The sequence below is a fragment of the Athene noctua genome, chromosome 10, assembly GCF_965140245.1.
Source record: "Athene noctua chromosome 10, bAthNoc1.hap1.1, whole genome shotgun sequence".
Lineage (NCBI taxonomy): Eukaryota > Metazoa > Chordata > Aves > Strigiformes > Strigidae > Athene > Athene noctua.
In genome coordinates, this window is record NC_134046.1 from 13084370 (window position 1) to 13101533 (window position 17164).

General features: G+C 42.1%; 1 protein-coding gene across 4 annotated transcripts in view; it reads left to right on the plus strand.

Annotated features, from left to right (window-relative positions):
- The window catches only part of GRM7 (glutamate metabotropic receptor 7), a 308790-nt gene that overhangs the window by 228965 nt on the left and 62661 nt on the right, over positions 1 to 17164 (plus strand). For 3 of the 4 annotated variants that reach the window (XM_074914190.1, XM_074914192.1, XM_074914191.1), the window contains exon 8: positions 9142 to 10077. The exons of the other annotated variant lie outside the window; for it this stretch is intronic. In XM_074914190.1, the coding sequence (XP_074770291.1) occupies positions 9142 to 10077 (936 nt within the window). The remainder of the gene's footprint in view (positions 1 to 9141; positions 10078 to 17164) is intronic. 4 annotated transcript variants of the gene reach the window in all.

Here is a 17164-nt window from a genome sequence, read left to right on the forward strand (position 1 = left end):
GTAAACCAAAACAGTATGTGTAAAAAGTGTTTCTGCATAGCTCTTCCTTTGAGTGCTGCTTATTTTGCATACCTTTATGCCTTATGGCTGCTGAGGCACAGTGCTTATCATCTTGCTTGTATAATCAGCTCTCAGACACTGCTGTGAGTGAAGGCTATTGTATCACTTATTAGTAAAAAATGTCTGATGCTTTCAGTTCTGTCTGTCACTGCCAATCTTAAATCATTGATCTTTTCTCTCTACAGACATCTGAGAGGAATATTTTTTGAAACATTTGCAAAAAATGTCAAAAATACCTACCTGTTTCTGAGAGTTGATTTAGAAAAGTAAAATTTTTCTGAGTAATGCAGAAGTGCTGGTCTGAATCGAGGATGGGTGCAGAGCTGCCTTTGGTTATGGCCATTAAAATCCATCTTCATCAGGCCAAGCTAGAGGACTTTGAAAAATTACCCTTTCCATGTACTTGAAAGAGAGTCTCCTAGAGTATCCTAGTGAGTGTGGTCCTGGCTCGGGGGGCTGACAGAAATGTGGGAATTGAGCCAGGAAAGAACTGAAGCTTCCTGGGAGTCAGGTAAGGCACCTGATGAATGGATTTGCAGGGCTTCTGAAAATGACAAACTTCAGCATTGGCAGATTACTTGTCTGTGGTCCATACAGTATGAATCAGTAGCTGAACTAAAAAGAGATTATTATTTTTCATTATCCCTGCACCACATTAGTTAGATCTTCCTCCAAAAAAATTTTGAACGATGTTAGCATTTTTTAGGATAAATTCTCCCTCATATCTGTGTCCCTTGAGTAACCTGCTGGTGATTTCGAGGTGATCTGTAGTATAATTAAACACTGATGCCTCATTTCACACTAAGGAGAAGCTCCAGTGGAAATCAGGGGGAGTGTCATTGATTAAGGCATTCCAGGCTGGTCCCACAGTGAGCTGTCACTTCCTCCTATGAAGCTGAAATCTGATGTGTAAATATCCCCTTAATGCCATGCAATAGGCTTTGCTTTCCTCCTCCCCCCAACAATGGATGCCTTTAGAGCACCCTTCAAAAAAAGCAAAAATATCAGGTAATTTATGCTACACAGGTTTGCACTGTGCTAGGTTATAGCAAGAATTGAAAGAAAAGACGTGAAGACCAAACATTCCCCTAAAACTGTCGTTGGTTGAGGGGAAAAAAGCGACTGCAGCAGAATGAACAGTGATAGACAGCAAGGGCTGGTTTTATTAATTTTCAAATGAATACAGGATATTCTGAATTTAAGCCCAGCATGTAAGAATGGCAGTGTTGCTCCCCATGGGGGAGATGTTATTTTCTGCATGTAAAATATTAAGAGCACTATGAGCTTAGTCTATTTTGTGAAATATGGAAGATGACTATTAGACTGGATTCTCTTTTGACAATGAGAGGTGCTGGGTGTGAAATGCTGGGCACAGCACAAAGGGCAGCAGCATAAACCCCTGAACGCCCTGTCATTGGGTGCTTGGCTTGGGGCTGATGACGGATCCTCTAATTCTAAGCCACTTAAGGATGAAAAATTGTCTTAGATTACCTCTGCTTTCAGAAGATAGATTTGCTCTAACCTATCGGTTTAAACAGATAAGGATTGTGTATTATAAATTCACGTTTGGAAGTACACAGTCTTTTTTAATTAAAAAAAAACTATGCAGGGGATGCAGGATGAATAGTGAAGATGCATGGTCCATCCCCTTCCATTAGTGAGAAGACAACATGAAGCTGTAGTCAGATGTAAAAGCATTAAAATAATTAATTTTCACTTTTCTTGTGTGTCAATAGAAATGTATGATAATAAGCATTTTTGCAAACATTGTAGATTAAGCATTTTTCTCTACATTGCTGTTGTGCTAAAAATGTCCCTGGTTTAGTGTAGAACAAATAGCCTTTGGATCTCATTAAAGATTCTATTACAAGTGCTCAGTGTAACCTGCTTCTGGTGTCCTTAAAGCAGGTAAGATTAGTAGAAAGTGATGACAAATATTAAATGAAAGAAAAAGTAACATCAGGAAAGGGAAGAGAAAAATAAATAAGGCTTATGTGTAGGTTAAGAACTGCTTATTATGAGATCACCAAAAAGGAATTACAGAAGTGATGTTGAAATTTAAATCATAATTAATTTAATTTGTTGAATAAAATGTAATGCAGATACTATACAGAGTTCTATACCTGTACCCAAATACCAACTGGCCTTTACTCTAGGTGGCAAGAACTGGTGCCAGGGGAATTTTTATCCATGACAGGTAACACACGGCTGAACATTCAGTGTGAGAAGAGTGGAGCGGGAAGGAGCCTCTCCCCAGCGCACCTGCAGGTATTAAAGGTGTTAAATGAAATTAGAGTTTTCTTACTAGAGAAAAATACAGATAGATGACCGATCTCCAGTCTTTCCTTTTAAGCCTCCACCAGTTACCCAGTGAAAAACTGGTGCGTCAGCCCAGAAGGCACGAGGATGCAAACCCAGCACCCCCAGGCAGGTCTGATGGCATCCCCCAGCACTGCCTGGGGTACCGGGCTTCCCCCTGCCGAGCTGCCCCGTACTCCTTTCACAGGAGTAATGTGGGAGCCAGTCCCGTGTCTTCCAAAAGCTGTAAGGAAAGCTGTTTTCCACGTGTCATGCAGCCCATGCTGGGGCTTCCCATGAGCTGTCACAGTATTAATGAGAGGAAGAAACTGGAACTGTGGGGTTCCTGGGTGAGAACGATCCTGGGGCATTTTGCTCATTAATAGGTGTCTGAATCAGCAGGTCTGAATATAAGGGTCTGGCACTATGGGAATGTTGTCACGATTTCTTGACAATGTTTCTGATTTGTGCTGATAATGAAAAATTGTGGGTTTTTTTGGCTGGAAGACTTTGTGAAGGGGTAAGTTTTCATCACCTTCAATTAGAAAGTTGTGATTTGCTTGTCCTTTGTGCGTTTATGGACAGGACACTGTTCCTGCAACAGAAACAAGAAGGGCAGCAGTAGGTGAAACCAGTAGAAAAAAAAAATAAATATATATATATATATAAGGACATTTAACTTCTGCTTATAAGGAAGATAGATTGGAGTGGTTTAAGATAATTAATGCAGCAGAACAGGAAAACTTAGGAGATTTTTGCTTTTCCTCTGAAGTAGCTTTCTTTTGAAGTGTCCCAAGACACCTACAGACACTTGCTAACACAAACTGCGCGGTCTCTGGCCTCAGGAGGGAAGCTGGGCTCATGCTCTGTCTCACTGATGAAGTGTTCCCGTGGAACAGCACATAAAGGGGGGGGGGGGGGGGGGAGAGAAGGTAGGGGGAAGAAAGCTGTCCCGAGGCAGGGGTGAGCCGCAGAGCTCCAGACCAGGTTTCAGATGCTCTGTAGGCAGCAGGGGTGCCCAGGCTCTGCACCCCCATCCCAGCAGAGTTGCTCCTAGGGCAGCTGGGGATCAAGTTTAGACACTGTTATCTCTGGGGTTTGGGGCTGCTGGTTAACGTGTCCTACTTCTGCCCTGCACAGATGTTAAAAGCTGCTTTGAAGTAGCTGGATTTTGACTTTGATTTAAACCAAGAAAACAGGAAAAAAATGAAGAGGCAGGACCCGAGCTCAGTCTTTACGTCATTTTGGGGTGCCAGCGTGTAACTGGGCTGGTGTAACCGAGAGGATCCTCTTAACCCAGACTGGGAGGATGACTCCCAAGCCGAGTCCTGCAGAGGGGCTGTGGTGGGACTGCGGTGATGGTCCCCGCAGGGAGGGGATGCACCGGCTTCCCAGAGCTGGTGCCCTGCCGCTGCGAACACAGTCATTCTGTTTAAATAGCAGTTTTATCGTTTCTGGGGATTTTTTTGTGCTATCCTGAAAATGCATTAAGCCTGCACAGCTTAGAATGTGGTGATTTATACATCACAAGCAAAAACTATTGGGATTTTTTTCCTCCGTCACCTTGCAAGCTCCACGCTCATTTCAAGGCTTTTCTGTCAATCTCCTGCAGGCAGTAAAATTAAAATACGTTACAGTATGAGGTGAAACACCTTATTTGGAGTGTCTGGGCAAGTCATTGAAGTAGCTTTTGCATCCTTCACTGGTAGTTTGGTTTATCATTGCTGTTATCTATTTAAGGGATTTTAGTTGATATTTTGCAGAAGGCTCTGTTGACTGTGTGTTATTGACACATTCTTAGCTTAAAACCATTATCATCTTAAAGCCCTGGATTTAGAAACTAATTACAAGACATTAATAGCTAAGCCCTAAGAGCTAAGTCATGCAAATATTGCTATCTGTAAAGTTGAATATACAAAAACTGTTTGAACTGCTGACTTAGTAACTGGAGTCTGAAAGCAATCTGTAAGGTGGCAATAAATCTGAGCACATTCCTCCACAATTGTTTTCTAATGTGTCTGTAAAATTAATGGCACAGTTGTTATGAAAGTTGTATTGGGGAACATGGCTATTTTTTTCCCCGAGTAGGTTAATTATCACTAATGTAATTATTTTTGTACTGATTTTTATTTTAATCAAACATTGCATGAAACAATTTAGTTCAGAACAACTAGCTTATTACAGAAACGTTTGTGGTGGTGAGAAAGGAAGCAGCAATGTTTAAATTATACACATATATTGAGTTACTTTATTCATTAAAATGAACAATTATGTTAGGCCATATGAGACAGACTAAGCATTTCTTGTTAATGTTTGTTCTGTAGTGAACATAATGAGAATTTATATTGGAAGTGGAACCCATCTCTCTAGCTCAAGGCATCTATGAACTGTGTGATATTTAGGAGTTGAGAGACCCTGGGGAAGAAAATGAGAGTTAACCCCTAACTAAGACAGATGCTACATTGCCCTGTGGTTGTGGGGAAGGCACTGGATCTGGGAGGGGGCTTTTTTTTTTTTTTTTCTTTTTTGTGGTCTTGTTTGTTTATTTGCTTTTGGGTTTGGGTTTTTTTCTTCTGTAATGTGGTGGCAGGGTACTGGATCCAAGTACAATGAAACACAGCCAGTTTTGAAGTTCTTTTTTCATCAGTTGTTTTGATTGTCCTACAGTGAACCAGTTGGGGGGTGGGGGATTCCCATTTATCAGATCAAATCATCAGTGGATGAACTATAATAGCATCAGGCTGCACATTAGACTGTTGAAGGTGTGCCAGTTAACAAGATGGTAGGTGGATGGGTAGATATGTGATTTTTGATGACATGCAACATGTGTCTACAGCATCGAGTGCAGTCTAGGTTTCGCATCCTTCCCAAATCCATTGTAACAGAGGAGCCCATTGTCCCCCTCAGTACTGACTTGGTCAAGTGTTAAGTTCAGATGCAAAATTGTTGGATAGGTGTGGGTACATCTGACTACATCTGTAAGCAGTATTGGTTTGGGAAAAATAAGCTCCCTAATACTCCGTGTGCTATCTCTATATATGACTTCAGTGGAAGGTTCTACATTTTTTTTAAAAGCAGAGATTTTATTAATTGCAAGAATACTCGGTCATGATTTATGAAATTGTTTACTTACTGCTTTCTAGATTATGATTAGCATTTTCAGATAATCACTTTTTGATTATGGGATAAGAGTTTGTTATGTTTGCTTATAGAAATGTAGGATTTGTAAGTATATAGCACTTCTCCATGGATCTTAGAGGTTCTTATAGGTCTATGTTATAAATGACAGTACCTCCAGCTTAGAGGTGGGGAAATGGAAGTAAAAAAATACATGAAGTGCCTTGACCATCTTGATCAAACTGGCCTGGAGGCAGGGTCAGCAAAAAAGCATGAACCTCCTGATTGCTGGGTCTGCCATTGCTCTAGTTAATCTTGTCATCTATGTTTTTAATAGGTATGGTTTATTTTTGAATCCTGGCAGGTAAGGTTCATGGCACATTGAAACAACGGTCTTGGAAATCATTATCCTCAAAGCGATTTTTCTTCTGTCGCATCTCTCCTTTAAAAATAGGAAGTAATGTGCAAGAAGTTTAGACTTGCCCTGGCAGCCTGTATCTCTGTTTTCTGTGGTTTGCATCCCCAAACGCTGCTCAGACGCTCCCACTGCTGGTTTGCCATCAGCGAGAGCTCGGGCAGGAGGCGGCAGTGGGCTGCGCTGTGGCCGTGTCCCACAGACACGTTAAGAAAGAAGCGACCAAACCAGCCCTGCGGCTCCTGCTCCTGAATGAAATGCTTGCTATTCTGTTTTTGTTGAAGGCCCTCTTACTGTAGTTGTGGACAAAAGTTATCCTTGCTGTTTTATCATGATTTTATGATCCTAGTCCTGAAACTGAACTTAGGAAAATCTCTAAGAGGTTTCCAGTCCATAGCAACTAAAAATACTGGGGAAAAGTTATTGAATAGAAGCAGGTTTAGATTTAACTAAATTCAAGAAATGTCTGAATATAGCAATTACTTACCACAATAGAAGTATTGTTTAGATTCAGGTTTTCAAAAGCAAAATTATTTCAAGGAAACTACAGTAAAAGCTGGAAGAAGGAAGGAGGGGGAAAAAGGGGATGGAAAAAAAGTGCATCAGGCACAATTATTCAATCCTAAAGCAGCCAAATACATGGATGAACATTTTATTGCTTTTGTCTGCATTTCTGAAGGATTTAAGAAACAATAATTTATTTCAAATAAAAATTTTTTTCAAAAATATTCTTTTCCGTGTGGGAAAAGTGTTTCTCATTTGACTCAGATTCTCATCTCCCAATGCCAGGCTCCAGTGCCAGGTGGTTTACCTGACAGGCAGTTTTCATCATTAATTTTCTTGCCAGAAGCAGCAGAGCGCTGCAAATCTTTCTAAAGCCAGTGATACACAGTTATCATGGTGTCATCCCAGGAGACCAGAAAAAGGACTTTCCATAATTTTCTCTGATCTTCTATTTATCTCTTTAGAAACAGTATCGGCACAGAATAAAGTACCTTTAGGCTGTCCCAACTGCCCAGCAATGCCATGGAATACATTTGAGAATATGGAAATTCATCCTTTGTAGTCATAAGGGGAGGGTGGAGATATGATAACACATTAATAATTCTGTGGTTCTGTGAGATATTAGCATGCAGAAAATTGGTGAAAATCCTTTCATCACTGCAGACTGGGTCAAAATCCATGCAGTTAGGACGCCTTTCCCATTTCATATCAACGCATGCTGTAAAAAGGGCATCAAGTAACTTCTATGTTTAATAGTTGTGATAGAAAATAGAGGCTCCAGACTAGATCAAAGTGTCTCACTTCCTAGCCGTGCAACCCAGGTTAAGTTATAGCTACTCTGTCTCGGTCTACCTTTTAAAAGGGCAAGATACAAATCAGTGATTCAGCAGAGTAAAAGAAGAGGCAAACTGTCAGTCAGCTGGTTTCTTAAGGTATTGTCATTAAATTTTTCACACCTGCTTTATGGGTCAGAAATCTTGGTCCTTACCATCTCCTTGGTTCTCCTCCTGGCTAACATCATTTGTCATGCCTCTGCAGCGAGTGACACAGACACTTGCCATCTTACTCCAGCTCCCTTGTGAGGGATGAGTACAACCTGGAAACTCACTTCCAGGTTTGTAAAGAACTTGTTAGTCTTTAATAATTGGAGCAGTGATGGAGTTGGGCATAGAAATTAATTTCCTGACTCCTTGTAAGAGCCTCCAGTAAGACCAAACTACCATCTACCAGTGCAATTAAATGAGTCTTGGGATTCTCCTTCATCATCAGTGCTCCTTTGGCTTCTGTAAGCTACCTACCTTCAGCTCAGCACCATACGCAAGAAGAGCTCGTGGATCTTTTTTTTTTTTTCCCCAGAATAAATTGTGAATATTGAATGTTAATAAAGTTTCTCAAGCAGTGGCAGACCTCTAGAATATCTGTTATTGAGGGATTATTTTTACAACATTCACAGCAGAGACTCTTGGTAGTATAGTATTTGAGCAGTGTGTGACTACAGGTTAGGATTTTTTTTTTTTTTTAATATATGAAATGAAGATGATACAGGATCTATTTTGAATTAAATGGGAAAGTGCAACTTAATCCTTCAATTTAAGACTTGCAAACCCCAATCTTCCTGTATACATTAATAGTCAAGACAGCTGATTCAAGAAACTCAGCTTTGAATTTTTTATTTGTAGGGAAAATAGCAGAGATTGTAAGCATTTAAGTAACCTAAAAAAAGCTGAAATTTTGTTTTTAGTAACACTTATTCACATCTATGCCAGGAGATCAGGTTTTATATTTGGAAAAGCCATATGTACAAACACACAGAGCAGATATTGGAGCCACTGAAATTTTGCTGGTGCAGTGAATTGGTGCTGGCAATGTCAGGACCTTCCCAGTGGTTCCAGTCTGGACTATTTCAGGCAGCTCCAAAGCTAAACCTCCCTTGTTCTTGGAACCTGGTGAGTAGCTTTAGTCCGGAATATTTTTAAAAGATTTGTGAGTCTAATTTGCTGCAGTACTTGGGAGCTTTTGTGTGCATATTTTGGAGTTTAGGGTTATTAACACTGCAGAACAAGTGAGGCTCTCCATTTATTTAATATAATAATTTATAATTTGTATTCCCAGAAGCACGTATGGTATTTCAAAGCGTAATGTGACTTTGAAATTAAATACTATCTGATTATTGCATTTTTCATTGATGACTATTTTCTTTGTCCTTCATATTTCTTACATGGCTCGTATTGCAGATCTTGCCACGTGCTCACTGATTCCATGCCCTAAATAAGACACATTTCCACCTCATTTTAAATGTTAACCTGGTCAGTAATAGTTCCAAGAAGGAAGATCTCTTGTTCTGGTCTTGATAAGAAGCCCCAAGCTCTAGATTCATGGAAAGCAGTTTTGTGAATGTAACTCCTGCCTTCCCTCAGACCTTTGCAGTGTTCTTACTAATTTTCATGAAACAAGTGGTTTACACTCTGTTGTTTTATCTGATGTTGTGTGTCATTCCACCAGAATTAACTACTAATAAAAATGAAAAATGAAGGCAATAAATACAGTCATGTATTAGAATCTTATGCAAAGACACTAGCATGTATGGTTCCTGGTGCTTTTCCAGGAGTCTGCCACATATAAAGTTTATCCATTTCATTTTTCCTGTTGCAGGTTCCCCCTTGGTCCTCCCCCTTTCTGTTCCCACCCTGGCTGTCTGACAGTAATGTCTGAATAACCAGCCTCTTTCTATTTCACATGTCTTGTAGATCGATGAAATGCAGTGGGGTAAAGGAGTGCGTGAAGTCCCGTCCTCGGTCTGCAGCCTGCCTTGCAAGCCAGGCGAGAGGAAGAAGATGGTGAAGGGGATGCCGTGCTGCTGGCACTGCGAGCTCTGCGATGGCTACCAGTACCAGGCTGACGAGGTGACTTGCCTGCTCTGCTCCTACAACGAGCGGCCCAACGAGAACCGAACGGGCTGCCGTTCGATACCCATCGTCAAACTGGAGTGGCACTCACCCTGGGCTGTGATACCTGTCTTCTTGGCTATGCTGGGAATTATTGCCACCATTTTTGTCATGGCAACGTTCATCAGATATAACGACACTCCAATTGTCCGGGCTTCTGGGAGGGAACTCAGCTACGTCCTGTTAACAGGGATATTTCTGTGCTACATAATCACGTTTCTGATGATCGCCAAACCAAATGTTGCAGTGTGCTCCTTCCGGCGTATCTTCTTGGGCCTGGGGATGTGCATCAGCTATGCAGCCCTGTTAACTAAAACAAACCGCATCTACCGCATATTTGAACAGGGCAAAAAGTCAGTGACTGCACCCAGGCTTATAAGCCCCACATCACAGCTGGCGATCACATCGAGTTTGATATCTGTTCAGCTTTTAGGTGTCTTTATTTGGTTTGCAGTTGACCCACCCAACATAATCATAGATTACGATGAGCAGAAAACTATGAACCCTGATCAAGCCAGAGGCGTTCTCAAATGTGACATTACGGATCTACAAATCATTTGTTCCTTGGGTTATAGCATTCTTCTAATGGTTACGTGTACTGTGTATGCCATCAAGACTCGGGGTGTCCCAGAGAATTTTAATGAAGCTAAACCCATTGGATTCACTATGTACACTACCTGTATAGTATGGCTTGCCTTCATTCCAATATTTTTTGGCACTGCCCAGTCAGCTGAAAAGGTAGGTGGGAATGAACAAACATGCATCATCTGATGTATCAGGATTCATTGCAGTTATAAACTACGTACTGATGTTCAGCTTTACATAGATTTCAAAATGAGCTATCCAGTTAGCTCATTACTGAGATATGTGCAATACATAGTACCGTTTTCCTTCCCCATTGAGCTGGTGGGCTATTCATTTGATAAACTGGCAAATGATCAATAGCAATCATATTAGCCATTAGTTTTATTGTTGCATCCATTTCGATTGTATCTTTTCAGTAGGGTAAGTGGGAATTAGCTGTCATATTGTCTAGAAAGAGGCATCTCTCAACTAAATCATTTTGCATACAAGATGTAAGCAAAAAAACCTGTCAAAAAATAGTCAGCTAGACTCCTGTGTTTCTGGAGTTCAGCACTGAGGGCAGTGTGTGGTCTGATGAGTGCTCTGCTTCACAAATAGCAGCCTTAGGGCACATTTACAGTGCAAGGTAAATTGTCCTGAGCTCCAGCTCTGAGACTGGACTGACACTGCATTCTGCATGGGATATTTTTGAACTAGCCCAAGTAGACTTACCCTATAGCTCATGGCAAGGGTATAACCAGAGTTCTGGAGTGAATGCCAGGTTGCTTCTCTTCATAAGTGAGGTCCATGTAAGCCCGTGGAATTCGTTCACCAAAAGCCAGTCCAAAATGTTACACTTAGGTGACTTAAGAAAAAGCATCCAAACATGAAGATCTAATTAATCCGTTAGTTGGATTGATGGAAAAATGAATTATTGCAAAGTGCCATCAGACTCAATTAAAAGATTCCCGTTGGCTTTGAGAGACTTCACATGCTGCAGAGGAGCATGCGGTGTGTCTGTCGCAGGGCTCAAGTGCACATCACCTCCACCCCATGCTCACAGCTTCTCATGCACCAGCAGCTTGGGGAAATATGCCCTGGCAATCAGAGCAGGCTTCTGTGTGAAGAGATGCAGAACTTGGTCAGCTTTGGGCTTTGCTGCCAACAGAAATCAGGTTTAAAGTGCTCTTTGTAAATATATCAAATCAGCTCTGCTGGGACCAGCAGTTAGCTGGGATCCCAACCCAGCATGTTGCAGCTGACGCTGTGATGGTTTAGGTACAAGCATTAACAGCCTCTCCTCTGTCTCACACAAAAGAGCAAGGAGAAAGTCACTTCTTCTCATTGTATTTATTGCTGAGGATTTATTGGAGAAAGCAGGCTATAATAAACAGCCAGCGGACAATACAATTCCTTGTCCAAAACGTTGTTGGAAGGTCTATTAGCAAGAAAAGATCTTTTGCAGATTTGCATTTAAAGTATTTAAAAAGGGAGAGAGAGCCTTGGTTGTTCTGTGTGTTTTGAGTAAAAAGTATTCAAGAGTTGGAAAACGGATCGACTGTTACAATGCATAGGGCTGAATCAAGCTGTGAGTGACTAAGCATTGCAATGCCAACTACCCCGAGCCTCGGGCCCCTTTGGCACGTTCCTGTTGCTGCCCAAGTGGCTCCAGGTTGTGCTCAGTGACAGAGATCTGGTTTTACTTCTCTCTGAATCTTGTTTGGAGATAGCTGTAATTTCAGAGTGGTTTGGCAAGTACCTGCAAGCCTAGCATTTAGGGAGAAATTAGAATATTGGGCTGTCCTGAGCTGCTGTCAGACTGTTTTACCCTCTGCAGCCCTGACCCCATCTACTTCCCCAGCCTGGAGGAAACCACAGCTGTGTCTCCTTACCTGTGGTATACTCCAGTTGAATCCAGGCATCACTAACCTCACCTCAAATGCTCTCCCACAGATACTGCATGGATTTAGTAGCATACTATCAGTTATCCCAACTTACTGGAACCAACCTTCCCTGTGCAGGAAAGACCTTTGGCTTCTTGCTCCTTTTTTTTTGCCTTTATCTTCATTTAACATTCATTTTTTCACAAAATCATCTAGGTTGGAAAAGGCCTTGAAGACCATCTAGTCCAACCATTAACCTAACACTGACAGTTCCCAACTACACCATATCCCTCAGCGCTATGTCAGCGTGAAATAAGACATGACACAACTTAACACAAGACTTGGGCAAGCTGACTGCTGTGGATAAAATTTTTGCATCTTTTAAATGAGTGACCAAATTTCAGATCCCAGCTAACATACCTCATTTTGCACCAGAGATATCATTTCCAAATTTGCAGTTGTTAAACTTACAGGTTATTGAAATAAAATTGCAGGAAGACAGTGGTATTGCTCAGGCAGGTCCATGCTTTGGCTACAAGTCTCTTCCATAGGAAGGTGCCTGCACCAGAGCTTTGTTCTTTGCAGTCAGAAGGTTGGTTGTCCAGAGATTTGTGTTGTTTTGGTCTCAGTTTGCCAGTGGAAGAGGGGATCATGCAGGAAGAAGCAGAGGCTAAGTTTCCAAGTATCATCTCCCCTCCGCCATGGGTTTTACAGGCAGCCATTGCATCCCTAAAGGGAATTAAGAAGGTCTGCAACTCTTACAAATGCTTCAGAAACCTCTGCTCTCTCTTTCAAGGGAGAGATAAGAAACAGTGTAAGCGGCTTTAAACACAGCTGGGCCCATTGGTAACTTTGGTGTGATGCAGGGAGTACAGTGCAGCTTTTGTGCTGCCTGCTCAGGAATGCTTTCGGTCTGCAGGTGACCAGGATGAAGTGCTTTAAACGGTTGTCTGCAAAGATTTAACCAATGATAGAAAGACCCGAAAAATTTCAAAGGCTGCTGTCAGCTTTTAAAATCACTTAGTGGCAAAAGCTTTAGGTTTCCGTGTAGTCATAGAGCTGCATTACCCCGTACTTCTTTGAAAGCATAAGATTCTTGTACAAATTCATGTAGGACAGCAAAAGAGTTGATGATTAGCTTGATTTCGCACTGAGCACAGGAGAGGGTACTGGGCAAAGGAGATGGCCCTTAGCTTGGCTGTGCTCCAGCCCGGGGAAGGCCCCATGCTGTGACGCAGAGCCGGTGGCACTGGCTGCTTCTGCTTGGTGCAGCCCCGCTGAGGGGACGTTGTGGACAGGGGACTTCCATATCAGCCATCACAGCCCAAGCTCCTCACCTGCTGCTGGGGCTTCTTGCAGTTCCTTGGATGGAAAGCTGCTAGGTTTTGTCCAACAAACCACCTGGTGTGGTCATACCTGTGCAGTGGGCACACACGTAACGTGCTGTCCCTAGAGAGGGGCTGCCCAGCTCCCCCAGCCCATGGCGCTGGCAGACGTTGGCTGTAGTACATTGGAGCCCTGTGCTGTGCAAAATCCGAGGGCTATACCTGTGGCCTGACTGCTGGGGTTTCTCTCCTTACACAGATATCGAGCTGCAGTTGCTTGGCTTCTTTGCTTTCTTTTCTGTCTCTTTTTTTGAGTGAGGGTGAGGGGATTGTACTTTTTGGTGATTGCTAGTGATTTCCTGTCAGATGTTTTCTCTGGAAAATATTGTGCTTAAGCTTAGCCACACAGGTCTTTGCTGAAATGGAAATTGCACCTGCTGAAAATCTCATGCAATGCAATCTTTTAAACTGAAAAATGGTGTTATATACAATGTTGTGATTTCCATCATACGGATATATTTTATTTTATCAATAAATACAAGCATAATGTTGTTTGGTGGAAAGCATATTGAAAATACCTGCCTTGTTCAGTGTAGAAAATAACAACAACAACAACAAAAAGAACTAGAAGTATGCTGCAAGTAATTCATAAAAGGCAAATAATTCAAGCAATAGCATTTGCAGCAGACTGGAGCGAGGCGGTATGGTTTGAGGAAGGCCAGATATCAGAGTTTGTTCTACAGGATGGAGATAAAACATCAGGTGTATTGGAAGCGGCACATGGAAAAAACGGATTCCTGACCTTTTTACAGCTTGCATTTACTCAGCCACTTTCTGTGTCTACTATCTAAAAATTCAGAAAACACATGTGCAGTTATAATTTATAGGCTTAGTTTGGTAATGCAGCATGTCATTTCCTAGTGGGCGTGAAATATCGTCGTCCTTACCACATTTTACCTTTCTTTGAGTTTCTTTGGCTTTGATGCAGTGGTCACACAGCCGTTGCTCCATACCTGGGAATTGCTGCTGTTGTCTAGATTTTGGGGGTTGTGTTTTGGGGTGGGGTTTTTTGTGTGTTTTCCTATAGCCGTTAATATATATTCTAAAATACTGAGGTAACCTTTGAGGACCAGGACACAGTACTGAGGGTTGGAATCATGCCATGTCTTTTGCTGAGAAAGAACCTTTAGCATGTATTTGGTAGAAAGCCACTAAATACAGAGAGGAGTCCCCATAGAGAAGAGGGAGTCACTTACTGTTCAACTCTGAGCAGCTCCTAATGATCAAAACCATCATCAGCTGAAGGGTCAGTGGGTTTCTGGGGCTGTGGACAAGACAATATCCATCCCCACCGTCTGCCCAGCTCCTACCTTGGGCATGCTCAGCTTGTTAACCTGAATATTTGGAGAGGACTGTAGGGATGAAACACTGCTTTTACACTCCTGGTGTAATTGTTTGTGACAACAAATCTATTTTAAATTCTCTGCAGATGTGTGGGTATCTTATCAGAAACAAAGTGGCCTCAAAGAGCTGTTAAACCAATTATAGGAGTCATAGCTTCACAGCAGAGTCAATATGAAGTGGCACTTGAAAAGAGCACAGATTGCTCTGTAAGGTCAGGCGAGGCACGGCTAAATCAATAAGCCAAATTGAGTCAAAATTTTAGAGTACCAAAGTGAAAGGATGGGAAGGGATGCAGAGGGTGTGGGAACCCTGTCACCCTGCCCCACACAGCCCTGCACTGGAGAGTAATTAGTCCCTGAAGCCCCTTGGCGGGTTCTTCATCTGCTTTTCCTTTGATTATCCATTTCTGATTTTAATCCATTTCCAGAGACAAGGCACTGCAGTAGGGGATTACCGGGGCTGGTCCAGGCCAGCAGTTTGAGGCCAAGTCCTCGTGCCCCATCCCTGCGTGCGGGGATGCCGTGTTCACTTCTGCCCTGGGAGGACTCTTCCCCGGCATCACACTCCTGCTTGAGCACTGGGAGATGCATCTGAGTTTCACAGAGTGTGATGGTTTAGGCCCTGCCGGGACTGGAGACCACGTTGCCGTTGTCCCTCCCCCACCCTCGGACCGAGTAGGGCACAAACCCCGGGGTTAGAATGAGGAGAAATTTAATACAACAGTGTAATAAACAATCTGAACAACAACAATAGCAATAATAACAACAATAAACAGTAATAACAGTAAACAAGACAAAAAAATATACAGAGGAATACCACAGTGAACACAGCCAGCCCGCTGCGCGTGCTCCCCGCAACCAAAGCCACAAAGGAAAGCTTCCCCCGCGCCGGACCTGACCTCAGCATGGTGTGAATAACCCGGCTGGAGATCCCTTCCTCCTGCTGGGGAAACTTAACCCTAGCTTCACCTAGCTGAACCAGGACACAGAGTCACATGTTTTTATTTCTTGGATTATTTTTATTGTTTTCCCTTTACAGATACTGTAAAGATCAACAGCATGGGATATGCTCTAACACATCTTGGAAACAGCACTTCATAGGTAGCTGTAATAGTTTGCTTTGTTATTATTAGTCTCTCATAATGTTAATATTTTTAAAGCTTATACCATTGCTGATTTCCAGAGGCAATACTTTTATGGTTAAAGCAAAGTGAAGGAGAAAAAGCATCTGCAGTTAAATCATTGTGGTATGTAGAGTTCTTAAAATACTGGTTTACTTTTCCAGCATGTAGAAGTCAATTTATTGTTAGGGAAAAAAAAACACTTTTCAGCACTTCTTATTACCATTTTTTTTAACCTTTGTCGTGTAGCATAGTTGTATTTATGATAAAGTGAATAGTAAAAAACAGGCAGATAGCAGTATGCTTTCCAGACCCATGCATGGCACCTTCGGTCAGCACCTTCAGCAGCAACACAGACAGAAACTCGCCTTCACCGTTCTCCGACGGAGCCAACAGGCAGCAGCTCTGTCCATTAGGCTGGCTGGCTGTAAAGCTGTCTGTCCAGCAGTCTGTTCCTGGCCATGGGGTCCCTGCTCACCAGCACTTGGTGGCAAAGACTTGCAGCAGAGCCTCCTCACAGCTTGGTGGCAAAGCCTAAAGAAGCAGTAACCATCCCAGAGGGGCTTCATCCCTCACCTTCTCCTGCTCTGCAAGAGAATCTCCTAGAAAGGTAGCAAAGATAAAAAGCACATCCCGAATTTAAAGTGAGCTTTTGGAAGTAATCTCTTCTTTAAAAAAAAAAAAAATTGTACAGGAAGGATGCAGTAGGAGACCATGGAAACATTGAATTTGGGTATATTGATGGTGGTGTACAGAGATTAGTAAAACAGGAGGAATTGCCTGTGGGTTTGTGTTAAATAAGCCTATGTTAGGGTGGGGCTTTTTCTTGCCACTGTGTTCTCCCTTTCCTCTAACAATGTTTAGTTCTAATTATGAAGGAGTATGAGAGCACAAGCTATTTTCTTCTCCTATGGTTATTTAGTATTATCATATATACATGCTGTTGCTTAAATTAAATTTCCTGAATCCCTAGAATATAATACTGAAAAATTAGATCACTTTAATGGCAAACCTGAACATCAATCTGCTTTATGTAAGCAGGCATGCCAGAATCCACTTGGATGCTTCGCTTGCCCAAACCCTAACACTGCTTTGTGTTACTGTACAAGTATGTTTGGCGTTTTACTCAGACTGATGGCATCACTGATCGGAGCGTACAGATGTACGGCTTCCTGGGCACGTGCCCTTCAGATTTGGGAGGAGGAAACTTGCAATTTGGAAACTTGCCAGAGCTCTAACCATTAGATTGAAAGAAACCCTTGTCTCCACAGGTTTGAAGTCTGTATCTGTTCTCTTTAACTATGTACAGATGTAGTTGTGTATGTTGAATATTCCCCTAAGATCTTATTTTCTCAAATTATGTCATTGAACTAATATAGAGGGATATGTCATCGTTATATTTTTATGTTTCACAGAGATTTTACTGCCTCGTAGCTGTGATTACTTTTATTTAGTAATTGCTAAGATTAAAATAATACATTTCTGGATATGTCTACAAGCTAGTAATAACTGTCAACATGCTCCTGAAT